Source organism: Pimephales promelas, chromosome 21 (genome assembly GCF_988280905.1).
Source record: "Pimephales promelas chromosome 21, fPimPro1.hap1.1, whole genome shotgun sequence".
NCBI lineage: Eukaryota > Metazoa > Chordata > Actinopteri > Cypriniformes > Leuciscidae > Pimephales > Pimephales promelas.
In genome coordinates, this window is record NC_142789.1 from 9,492,144 (window position 1) to 9,505,974 (window position 13,831).

At 37.0% G+C, this 13,831-nt stretch overlaps 1 protein-coding gene and 1 long non-coding RNA gene across 2 annotated transcripts in view; one reads left to right on the forward strand and one right to left on the reverse strand.

Moving 5' to 3' along the window:
• Window positions 1–13,831, reverse strand: part of LOC148970126 (uncharacterized) — a 182,804-nt gene that overhangs the window by 31,944 nt on the left and 137,029 nt on the right. The window lies entirely within an intron of this gene.
• Window positions 1–13,831, forward strand: part of rpn2 (ribophorin II) — a 59,711-nt gene that overhangs the window by 19,477 nt on the left and 26,403 nt on the right. The window contains exons 10-13 of the mRNA XM_039653613.2: window positions 28–119; window positions 209–323; window positions 8,567–8,761; window positions 8,883–8,969. Coding sequence (XP_039509547.1) covers window positions 28–119; window positions 209–323; window positions 8,567–8,761; window positions 8,883–8,969 — 489 coding nt within the window. The remainder of the gene's footprint in view (window positions 1–27; window positions 120–208; window positions 324–8,566; window positions 8,762–8,882; window positions 8,970–13,831) is intronic.

The window sequence follows — 13,831 nt, forward strand, 5'->3', positions numbered from 1 at the left end:
CTTGTTTACTTTGATTTACTTTCTCAGCTAAAAGTAAAGGTCTCTACCCGGGTTGCAATCAACAACATGGATTTGTCTGTGGTGGACAAGGACCAGAGCATTGGCCCCAAAACCACAAGGCAAGATTTGCATTTATCAAGCTCCATTTATTTAATTTGAATTTTATAGTAAAACTGTGCCAACGTATATGCCAAATTCTGTGCTTCAGAGTGGAATATTCAACTAAAGCCAAAGCATCTTTTATGGCGGACAGCCATCAAAACTTTGTCATGATGTTCCAGTTGGTTGATGAGGCCACAGGAGTGGAACTCACCCCTCACCAGGTGATTATTACAACCAAAATTATTATTATTTTTTGAGCTTGTATTTACATCATAAAGCATAAATTGTGGCCTATTGTGTAGTCTTTCTATTTTTTTTGCCTTCATTATTATGATAATTGCGATAAGCATTTTCGTCCATTGCATGTCAATTTTGGAGTGCACAAATAAATACCAAGGTCAGTCTTAAAAATAATATGTATGGTTTATATTTAAAAGAATTTTATGCCAATTTGTTTTTTTTGTTTTTTTTAGTTCCTATTTGAATATTTTTCTGATTAATTAGGCACATTCTCCCAACTAATTTTGAGAAATTAATGGTTTAAATTGTATAATATTTATCAAGGTATTTATTTTAACTTAATCTATTTACAATTACTATAAAGTAGGGCTGGGCGATATATCGCACGATATTGTTATGCGCATCTAATCAGTAAAGCCAGTTCCTTGATTAGCAGTAAATCACCTTTACATGCTTTCAAATGGACGATATGAGTGTTAAATTAACACTCAAGAGTGTTAAATTAACACTCAAGAGTGTTAAAGTTAATGAGATAATTAAGTGATTAATTTAGTGATGATTGAGCATTATTGAAGACACCTGATGATCACAAGCTGAATCACTGAAGGAGAAATTCTCAAATTGTAAGCCACCGTTATGGCGATCAGTGTTTGCTTTAGTTGGGCTCTTGACACTTATACTTTCCCTAGTGGTGGAAATTTTGATTCTTTTCAGAGACTCGTTCATTTTTAGTTCGTTCACCAAAATGATTCGTTCAGACTCGTTCACTGATTCGTTCAGTTTTTTTTCCCCATATACATCAGCAGCAGGTGCGGCAAAATGTGTTAACAACGTATTTACTTGTTACAAAATAAAAACTGATTTGACTTTATTAAAAATTGTGCCCTAGGCTACTCATTAAATTGATAAAATAAGTCTAAATAAGCGATCAAAGTCTCAACACTCTTTTTATCTTTTAAATTACACTCTTTTCGGATGACCAAATCACAAGTGTTTTTTAATTTGTTTGCATACTAGGCAGGCTAGTTAACATTTTATTTGTTTGGTCAGAACGAGTTAAACGAGGAGTTATTTTCTGTATGTAAGTTATGAATTGCGCGTTCACAGTACGGATACCTGCACTTTGCATTCACTTTCTGCTGATTGATGAACTAGATTGACAGAATGGCCGACCTGGTACACGAACTGGGTATAGCAACCAGTTCGTTCAATTCGTTCAATTCGTTCACGAACGGGAGATCTCTCTCTCGTTCAGACTCATTCAGCAGAGTATCCAACCAATTACATGCCCCTTCTAAGCCCAAGCTGAAATGCTATTAGCTGACGTGAGTCACGTGACACAAATGAGCTGGAATGACGTGACGCAAATAATCAATACTCTATTTTTTTAATGTTTTACAGTTTTTAAACAAACAAAAGTGCATGACATGACATATATATTTATTTTTTAAAGTATAAAACTGTTGAAACATAAAACAACAATAATAAAAATAAATAATACAAAATGCACACAAAACAACACCAGTGCTAGTGGTGCCACTCATTTTGAAGTTAGCAGATTACCTGATGTAGTTTGTAGATTTTAGTAAAAACGAAAATTTTAAGCTGTCTTTTATTAAATTAAACCATCAGCTTGCACTGTTAACTTCGTCTTCATTATTATCTTGACGTTCAAACAACTGGTTCTTTCATTCACGAACGAGATGTATGTAACAGTTCATTGGACTCGTTCAAACTCAAAGCAACTCAATAAAGGACGTATTCGTTCACTAGATTCAACAAATCACATGCTCCGTCCTCGTATCATACTCGAAGGCTATTGGCTCGAGGTTTAGTCACTCTTTGTCTTGACAGATGAAACGGGCCACAGAGCTACACGGTTCATTGAGCTGCGCATGCGCGCAATAGCGGCGCGCAGTGGTAGAAGGGGGAATTTCAGTGAACGAGAAATATGAGTCAATGGATAACGTGAACGAGAATGATTCGTTCACCTAAAAGATTCGTTCAAAAAGAACGATTCGTTCACGAACGTAACATCACTAACTTTCCCTTTAAACTTTGTCTGCTGTTATTGATTTATAACAGTCAAATGAACAAAGAGAACTGTGATCTGATAGTGTTGGTTATGTTTTGACATAAGCCGCTTTCCGACCAAGTAGTTACAGGAACTTGGTTATAGGAACTGTCCACTTCTAAACAGTTCTAAAGTTCAAAGTTCAAAGTACCTTTATTGTCCCACAAGGGGAAATTGAATTCGCAGCAAATGCTCACATAAAAACACATAACATACAACGACACACAACAGCAGAACCAACCAGCAAGAAGCACAGAAGGCAGGAATTCACATTAGCGCCCAATACATAATATATAATAAATAAATAAATAAATAAATAATTTACAAAACCATCAAAGTGCAAAAATGCAACTTTTGCTAATTAATATAAAGTGCTAAGTGCCATTAAGATGCCTCACAGCTGCCGGAATGAAGGATATATGCAACCTCTTTGTTCTGCATCTAGGGACTCGGTAACGCCGCTCAGAGGGCAAAAGTTCAAACTCAGTTCTGAGGGGATGATCCTGTGCATGAGATATAACACTAACTTTCCTGTGGACCTGTTTTTTGTATAACTCCCCTGGTTGAGCCTGACCTAAGAACTAAGAACTACTCTCCCCCAAACTTGGTTTTGCTGCTTGCATGGTAGGAGGGGTAACGCAAGCACGGCGACGGTCTTGCGGCCACATACAACAACAATAAACCAGCATGGAGGAGGCTATTGCAATGATCCTGTTCTGCCTTGCCGGGACCTTAATAACGGAGAACGAGCGGCGGCGTTTAAAGATTATGCTTGAGTTCTGTACAGAGAAACACACAAGACGAAGGCTCCAGCATAATATGATATTAAATAATATGATGGAAGAAGATAAAAGAGCGGAGCGCAGGAGGCAAACAAAACGACGGGTAAGTTTAGCTAGCATTAGCAATTAGCTGTTTGAATGCGTTATATTTGCCTTAATCCTCATTGTAATGTTTTGCAAAAACACACAGCGTATGGCAGACAGCGTGCTACAAGTTCCGTGTTGACAGTGGGCAATGACTTAAGTTGAACCAATCAACGTAGACCTAGCGAAAGGGAACTAAAAAAGTCCTCGCTCTAGACTAGGTACTGAAAGAGTTATAGGAACTACGGTCTGAGGAACTAAAAAATCCCCAATTTAGTCCGGTCGGAACACGAGAAAAAAGGGTTATAGGAACGTTAGGTTCTGCAAAAGTCCCTCCGGTCGGAAAGCGGCTAAAATCATGCTGTGATCTGAAAAATGAAACTTATTCAGATGAATTATTTAACTTGTTGGCAACAGTTTTGTGGCTCTACTGCATATGTATTTTTTTATTTTTTATTTTTCTTATAACATAAAATATTTAATAAAAAATATTCTGATCTAATCACTATCATCTTTATTTAGAAACACAGACATCAATAATCAGCCTGTATCTCAACCGTGGTGACATTAATAATCCTTGTTGCCACCAATCACAACTCATTAATGGCTCCCATCATGCATTACGGTATGAATAAATTATGATCTGAATTGTCTATGTAATTTACTTTTCCTACTGGAATACTCGTCACCATTGTTGAGAAGCATTGACTGAATCTTGAGGTCTATGTGTGCCTAAAAGAAAGATCTTTTTTTTTTTTAAAAAAAGAAAGATTCTTTTTTAAACAACTTTTGAGAAATCCGTCATATCTAACATTTTGGATATTTATGCAGAATCTCAGTTATACACTAACCAACAAAATAAATTACAACACATAAATCTCAAATGATGAATGTCATTATATGACCAACACCATTATATAATTGTTTATCTTTGTTCATCTGACTGGTATATCTCAGATGAAACAGCAAATTAAAATATAAAATTTATAATATAAGGGTCAAGAGCCCAACTGTTTGCCCAGCAAACACTCATCTCCATAACGGTGCCTTACAATTTTAGATACGGTATTCTCCTTGTGATTCTGCTTCAGGTGTCTTCAATAATGCTCAATCATCACTCAATTAATCACTTGATTATCTCATTATCTTTAACACTCTTGAGAGTGGACTCATATACACTCCCAGGTGTGTTAGTTTAACACGAGAGATTTTGTCGTGACGAAGAGCCGTAGTTAACTGACAAGCTGAGCCATATCGCATTAATTATCGCTGGCGATACTTCCTCGATATTAACGCGATTTGGCTCAGCTTTTCAGTTAACTACGGCTCTTAGTAGTAAATGCCGCTCCATCTGAAAGCAGGTGAAGGTGATTTTCTACTAATCAAGGAACCGGCTTTACTGATTAGATGCGCATAACAATATCGTGCGTGATATCGCCCAGCCCTACTATAAAGTAAAATGATGTGTTATAGTAATGGAGGAAAATATGCTTAATTGTCATGAAAACAGTCACAGTGCAAAATATCTTAACATTCCTTAAAGCTGCAGCCCGTAGCTTTTTTGGGTTAAAAATTATCCAAAATACTTTTTGAAAAAAATACATAATGAGCCAGTGCTCAAAACTATCTGCTTGCCTTAGCTCGAATGGTAAGCTTGTAATAATGTTTTTAATTCCAGTGGTACTGGTGGATTACTGCGGGAGATTCGAGCATGTTTTTGCGTCATTACATCACATGTACACATAAAGGAGGAGTCTTGGCTAGTAGGCTATATTGCGTGTGAGGATGTTGGAGGTGGAGATTTACAGCCTTTTCTCACTGCACTTGATATAATTAAACTTATTAATTTGATAGCGGATCCAGAAAGGTTCAAATGACAATCACCAGTGACAACTGCAGATTCACCCGCTGTAAAATGCAAAAGACTTTGTTTGGACTTCGGAAGGAGAAAAAGAAACTGCAACCGGCCCATGCGAAAACAAGGATACATATCAGAAGGACATTACATGTAGTCACGCAATGCTGATGTTGTTAATATTAACAATTTGAGAACTAAGTAAAATTTGCACGGTTTTCCGTGATGCAAGCGATTGTTTATTCAGCGTGTTGGAACCAGAACAAAAGTGGATGTTACTTGTTCAGATGACATTTTCCGGTGAAAATTATGGTTGTCATACTTCCAAAAAAGAATAATCTGTGATTCTGAATGACAGTATCCACACCAGCGCGGTGACTGACAGCTGCACACTCTCCTCAAACATTGTGTTCATCCCCACTGTGCCGTGTCGAAGTACAACTTGCGTAAAGTTGATAATTCCTACAATAACTGCATTTGCAGATTTCGAACAGATGGTGACAAAGAGGAATAACTGTGGACTGCAGCTTTAAAAACACTTTTTTTTTAATTCAAAGTATAATTGCTTTAAATGTAAGAAATAACATAAAAATTCAGAGAAAACCAGTAATGTTAAATCAGGGTTACCAGCTTTTCAAGCTCTGTCTCAAGACATTTATTCATTTAGCTGATGCTTTTTTCCAAAGCGAATTACAATTGCTATTTATGTCAGAGGTCACATGCCTCTGGAGCAACTAGGGGTTAAATGTCTTGCTCAGGGACACATTGGTGTCTCAAGGCCTTGCCAGGATTTGCTAGCATACAGAATTCAGCACTGAACAAAAAGTCTGTTTTGAGTGGTGAGGGAAGTCCATCATAAATGCTTCTGATTGGCCATTGCGTTCAAGAAAACAACACAAATGTCTGTGATTGGCTACATCGCTCAACGATGCATTACCGCTCGCGCTCCCTCTTATGGCGTATACAAAAAAATCACAATAATTGAGAGAGAATTTTTTCCACAAGTCATTTCAAGTAAATAGGCACAAGTCCGAGTCTAGTCTGAAGTCACAAGGAGCAAGTCTAAAGTCAAGTCGAGTCTTTTTAGAGATCTAGTCAAGTAAGTCTTAAGTCCAGAAAACTGCGACTCGAGTCAAGTCATATGACTCAATTCTCCCACCTCTGCTGTACACTGATAACAACAGTTGAAGTTAGCTGAGATTAAATAGATTAAATAATTTTAACTTTATACACGTTTGTCTTGCACAAAATAGCATCGATCTAACTGGCTATATACACAAACAGCATTGGCATTGCTTTACGTTCTTGATCAAATCGAAAAATTACGTCATAAAGTGTATATATACATGAAAAATACATTTACAAAATTAGTACATATACAATTTCAGGTCCAAAATGTTTGTACGCATTTGTCGTAGACACGAAATAGCATAACTAAGTGGCTATATAGCTATATATAGCCAGCGCTGGCATTTGGTAAAACTAAAATATTACGTCTGAAATTATACATGCAAATACATTTAAAATTATTAAAGGGATACTCCACTTTTTTGACTTCCAAGTCAATGAGACCAGAGACTGTCTGGTTACTGATATTCTATCAGTAAATCGGCTGAATGGGTTTAAAAACGGTAAAACTCAACTGTTTAACTCTGGGGGAGTGGTAAAATGAGCCTATTTCCAAAAAAAGTGGAGTATCCACTTGTGAAGTCTTACTTGCAGGTTGTGGCCCAACAACTGCTGCCTCTGTTTTTAAAGTTGGAACTGCTTCATGTTTTAATACGTTTCTTGTCGAATCCAGCACTGAATTTGTAGAGATTCTGGAAGCTGTTTTTCGTAAAATGCACAGCACAGAGAGCTAAATTACGATTGTAATTTTCAGGAACATAATCAAACAAACAATGGGTCGCAGAAATATGGCCATGCCCTTTTTTGCTTATTCCGGAGAGAGGGTTGATGCAAATGGGTTAGTTACGTATAAAACCCGTTGTATTCCCATTCGAGTCGTTTTTGTAGGCATTAAACTTCCTGATTTTTAAAAGGCGATATATCTGCTTACATTGAACTTTCAGCGCTGCAACTTTGCAGATACTACTCATGCACCAACAGCAACATTACACAGGCACACCTTTAAAAAGTATTTGATAACGGAATGAGGTCAATAATTTGACAGAAAAATTAGGTATGTACAGTATTTTCATACATCATAAAATGTAAGCAAGAAATTATATTTTATAATAGTAATTGTAGTGAGAGTCCTTTACATTTAGTCCCTATAAAAACAATAAGTAACATGTTACTTTCTTCAGAGAACTGAATGTGTTCTTAAAGAATATTCACTTATATATATATATATATATATATATACTGTATATATACCACCAGCCTGAACCGTTGATACAAGGCAGGATGGATCCATGCTTTCATGTTGTAGACGCCAAATTCTGACCCTACCATCCGAATGTCGCAGCAAAAATCGAGACTCATCAGACCAGGCAACATTTTCCCAATCTTCTATTGTCCAATTTCGATGAGCTTGTGCAAATTGTAGCCTCAGTTTCCTGTTCTTAGCTGAAAGGAGTGGCACCCGGTGTGGTCTTCTGCTGCTGTAGCCCATCTGCCTCAAAGTTCGACGTACTGTGCGTTCAGAGATGCTCTTCTGCCCACCTTGGTTGCAACGGGTGGTTATTTGAGTCACTGTTGCCCTTCTATCAGCTCGAACCAGTCTGGCCATTCTCCTCTGACCTCTGGCATCAACAAGGGATTTCCGCCCACAGAACTGCCGCTCACTGGATGTTTTTTCTTTTTCGGACCATTCTCTGTAAACCCTAGAGATGGTTGTGCGTGAAAATCCCAGTAGATTAGCAGTTTCTGAAATACTCAGACCAGCCCTTCTGGCACCAACAATCATGCCACGTTCAAAGTCACTCAAATCACCTTTCTTCCCCATACTGATGCTCGGTTTGAACTGCAGGAGATTGTCTTGACCATGTCTACATGCCTAAATGCACTGAGTTGCCGCCATGTGATTGGCTGCTTAGAAATTAAGTGTTAACGAGCAGTTGGACAGGTGTACCTAATAAAGTGGCCGGTGAGTGTGTATATATATATATATATATATATATATATATATATATATATTATAATAAAGTGATCAGTAAGAGTTCTAACTGGCTGGTAAAATTAACAAGCTAGTTAATGACTGTATATGGCAGTTAATAAGGTCAGTTTTTTAAAGTGCATCTAGTACAACATTAGGCTGAAGTATTTGTAAAATGAATTGTTGGATCTGTAACCTCAAAATAGGAGTCATTTATTCCGTCCATGTTCTCCAAAATCTCACTCAGCCAGGCAAGCAAAGTTGGCAACCCTGATTAAATTTACTGTTCAAACATATTTGATTAAACTGATTCAAGTCATTTTTCTCAGACCTTTGTGAGGTTACACAACCAGAAAACAGGCCAGGAGGTTGTTTTTGTGGCTGAACCTGACAGTAAGAACTTGTATAAGTTTGAGCTGGACACAGCTGAGAGAAAGACAGAGTTTGACTCCATCTCTGGCACCTACGCTCTTTACCTGATGGTGGGAGATGCTACGCTGGACAACCCCATTTTGTGGAATGTGGTAAGGCAGTTGTTTTTACTGGAGAATGCTGGGATCTTGAAGTTAACTTTTGTAGGTTTCTTATGTTTGTCTTTTTTCTGACATGTTTGGAAATTGAAATTACTTTAAATTCTTTTCAAAGGCTGATGTCGTGCTGAAGTTTTTGGATGAAGAGGCACCTTCAGCAATTCAGGCTAAAACTTTGTACACACCCAAACCGGAAATCCAGGTAAGCACTCCGGTGACCATTACGATAAATGTTGTGCCTGTAGGGCTTGGTGATATATTGGATGTCTATGATTTAGAATAGTTTTTTTCTGATTATGTAATAGATCCATGATGTAGCTTTTATATAATTATTACAATGCATTATATTTCTGTGTGTCATGAGTTTTGCAATGTTTGTCTATGGGTTGTCTAGTTTTAATATTAATGTTGTAAAAAGTGCTTCGGTACTGAAAAAAATGCTAAGATACCAGTCTTTCTTCTGTACCAATTCATTTTGATACCTGCTTGATAGGTGGCTGTTTCAAACGCACATGTGCGCACTTTGAAAATAGAATCATTTGATGCTCCCAAGTACAACAAGAGTACGGAAAGTACAGAATGTCTTAGTGCATTGTCTCAGAGATTTAGCAGGTTAAATGAGGTCAAATGTTAAAACATGGTTAGCTTTATATATTCAGTTAAAAAATTTTCACCACACTCTTCACAATGCATTTTTTAAGCTTTTAGATTTGTAGCCAATCACAGACATGTCTGTTGAGTGGATGAGTGCAATGGCCAGTCAGACGTGTCAGCACTAGCTCACTGTTCCACACGCTTGAAAACTCTCATTATAACGAACACTTATTAACAAGAGATTTATTATGCAGCATAGACAGCTTTTGTTTTTATTAAAACAGGACTCACAAGAGTGCTCGGTTGGTGAGTTCACTCTGAACTGAAATGATTTATTAACTGAGCAATCACCTTCTGTATATATAATCCATTTACATTTTGAGTTGAGTACACACTGTAAAGATGTGGGATTAAATCCAAAATTGCGATGATCATACCAACTGGGACAAGAATTGGCTTTATGCCCAGCTGCACTACTTCCTGAACTTCAGCCAGCTCCTTGTTTCCTGTCTGCCATTATTGGCCAAATTGATTAATTCAGGTAGTGCAGCTGGGCATAAAGCCCATTAAATATGTCAAAATAGGTCTGTGCATTAAGTCTTGGAGTGTAACTGCAAATCTTGCACTTGTTCTGTTGTGTAATGTATCTTTGTTATTAATTTTATTAATGATTACTTGCCCTTTTTTAATGCAGTTTTCAACTCTGCAGTTTTCAACCCTCTTTGTTGAAAATAGTGTCGCTATTTTTAATGAGTTGTAATGCTTAAAGGTGCCATCTGGAACTAAAAATCAAAAAATATTCCATAACAGATGGGGGCAGTATACCTCCAGAAAATGTGTTGTGCCGCTGCCGCACGCACTCACGTCTTCAAACAACACAAACGAGCGCTGTTTTGCTCTCTTTCTCCGCATATTATTCAAATCATTTGACACGATAGTAAAAGGTCGGAAGACCGCAGTTTCACGTGGAGCATTTGGAGATTTTTAGAGATCAGAGACTAAATGAACAACATCTCAACACTAAATGATGAAGACCGACTCATAGACGCCTGTCTCAAAAACAAGCTGTTGCATTTCGACGATATGGGAAAATAAAAGCCTGCAGGCTATTATTTTAAGTTTACGGTATTCGTTTTGTTCATATTACACTTTTATTGTTAGTTTGAATTAATTTGACAGACAGCATTCGCTGCTGCCAGCTCTCACGAATTCACCGTGAGACACATGCAATTAACACTTAGCAAGCAGGTTAGTTAAGCTCTCAGATTCAGTCAATTTTATTATGCAATTCAAACAATAAATACCGTTTTGCCGCTTGTACATGTTACACCACAGATCCCTAGCGCACGTGAACCGATCATCTCTACTAGCTAATGGAAAAAGAACCCGAACACTGTTGAAAGATACAGTATGCTACAACTTACCAAAATGTATTCCTCATGCATAATATCGACCAATCATTTTTTGAACTCTTCCCTGAACTGAAATGTAGTAATGGGCTGTATTTCCACACGACTGACATCAGGTTTAAGTACACACACAAGTCGGCGCGAGCGCGACTCACTGGTGTTGTGCAGTTTGGCTGGTGGTAACGTTGCCCGGCCGCATACCGCCTCCCATGGCCGGAACTGGTATTACGACACCTGCCGGGCCGGGGCTAGTAATTTAGCATGCTAATTTAGGTTTATATCTCGGCAGCACTATAACTTGTCAGTTTTTTAATTACATCATTGCACTTATTTCTTCTCATTCTTTTGATGCGTGTAGCTCATTTTTTGGATATTTTTACCTCAATTATTACATATGGCACCTTTAATGCATTATTGTTGCATAGATATCCCTATTTTCAACAGAATACTTTTTTTCACACACAAAAAGTTGCAGTCTGACGTGTTTTTCCGCAACCTTTTGATTTGACAGGATATAATCGGCCCTGATCATCAGCTGATTCATCGATGCATCCCTATTATTTATTGGTGTGTTTATACAGTTTTACCCATTAGTAAAAAGGGTATGCAGTTGCAGTTCATAAAGGGTTTCCTCTCAATATGCTCTACATTTCCCTCTTCATGGACATTGAACATGTGAACTCAATTGGACAAAAGGCACAAAATGCTATTAGGAACATTATTGGTGGAGTTATGGTGGATAACGGTTTTGTTTTAAGCCCCGTTCACACTACAAGTGACTTTGTTGCTGCAGGTCGTCAGTGGCTGCGCTGGAGGGTGTTCCCACTACTGGTTGCCTAGTAATGTTTGTGAGTGACATTCACGGATGTTATTCTATGTGAGACAACAAAAACATTTTCTTGGCGCTACAAATAAACATTTTGGAAGGAAAAGTCTAAATATAAATGGAATCAGTACATAAAATGCATAATATTAAAGATGAACGAGAAACGGTGAGTGCTCTTTGCCATCACGGCTATTTAACTGCAGGAAACGGGCAAATATCGGTCTATCTGGGTTCCCAAAACCATTCAGTCATGGAGTCAGTAAGGTGAATACCACTGTAAGTACATGGAAATATATTGTAAATTATAGGACAGTTTCTGACCTCTAAAATGAGCTTCTCGTTCAACTTGCCTCGGTCAGACACAGCACTGAAGAGTGACGCGCTCTACTGACTTCACTCCAATTGGTTGTCGTTCCCGAAAGTCACTCTTTATTTGCATAAACTTAAACAGAGTTTAAGTTGACTTAATCTCCACTTTGTTGCGTCGCCAGACACGCCCCACCGGTCACCAACGTTCACTGTCAGGCGTGTCACCGGAAATCGCCCGCTCCCCATTGAAATGAATGGTATCGTGATGCTTGTAGTGTGAAAAGGGCTTAAGTCACCTTAAATGCTGCTGTTATTAAAGAAAAGAGGAACATACCAAATAATAAAAAAAAATTCTGGGATCTATGTACATTTTTATTAGTAATTTGAGTAATTAAGAAAGCATGGACACATTTTGTTGAACAAGAACAATGGAAAAAAGAAGCATTCACATTCGTAAGAAAATAATTGCTTTTTTTTTTTCTTGCATTACACTTTCCTTAGATTGAAATATTTTGAATTTAATTGATCATAATGATGGTTCCTCAAAGAATATCAGAGCACATATACATAAATATTGAGATATATGTGACCCTGCCTGTGAAAACCCAGCTAAAGTCATTTTTTTGTGATTCACTGTTTTCTACATACAATCATCCTACATAATGTAAAGAACATTCTGTGAAAATATAACCTTGATATCTTTAATATTGACTGAGTAAGGCTGTGTCAAAGATTTGCTAAATTCCGGGCTCAGAAAATCATGATTTGGAGAAATTCCATTTTTAAAAAAAGCTTATTTTTAAAACTGCAACACATTTGATCCATAATTATCCTCCATATGTGCCATATACCACATTAAAGCTGAGATTCTCCCTTTTTTAGTGATATATGACACATTTTGGGGAAAATTCTTAAAGTTTTATAAAACAGGCCTATTTATTATGATGTGCATGTCCAAAAAGCTAAAAACATTGAAACGAATGAGGCCATCACAAGAGCTTGATTGTAGCAACAATTATCATGTCAATTCAGTGGAATGATTTGTATAACTTTATTAGTAAAATGAAATATCAGTGCAAATATAATATCAATAATATATCAATATCAAATAATTAACATGTAACATTTCGGCAGAAAATATCATTCTCTTACTGGGCCACGGTGTAACATTGAGTAAATCTGTAGTAAAAAAAATGTTTTTAAAAAAAATTAAAAAAATAAGTGAAGGGATAGTTCACCCAAAAATTTTAATTCTGCCATTATTTACTCAGCCTCATGTTGTTCCAAACCAGTTTGAGTTTCTTTCTTCTGTTTAACACAAAATAAGATATTTTAAAGGATGCTGGTAACCAGACAGTTGGCACACTTTTCAGCATTGAAATACTTGCAGTTGCAAGAGAAACTTATTTTCAGTTTCACATCTGGAATTACAGCATTAGAAGCAAATTCTTCTTGTTGGTGTTCCCTCTTCAGATTCGCCAGTCTATATTAGGTTGAGGTTCAATCACCAAAACTGACTCGTCCTCATCATCATGTTGGTCACTGCCTGAAAAAACAAGGATATTTTTTTCAATTCAAAGCAAGAGACCTAAATGGAGAACTAAACATGGGGGGGGGGGGGATTTATCCATTTTAAATACACATTTAAAATGAATAATGAAGCATTTTATATGAAAATATTAGACTGGATCTGATTAATTGAGGGGAGGGCATAGGGACAAGAAACAGGTATGGCTACATGGCCCTGGCTTCAATTCAGAGTGTAGCCTAATCAAACAAATAAACATCATGTCATAAAAGTAATTAATTTAAACGGACTCAATTCCAACCAACAAATGTAATAAACATTTGTTAGCATTACATTGGCACTGACAGTATATTACATATTCAGCATTAAAAAAAATATAATGACAAAAACTTACCGTC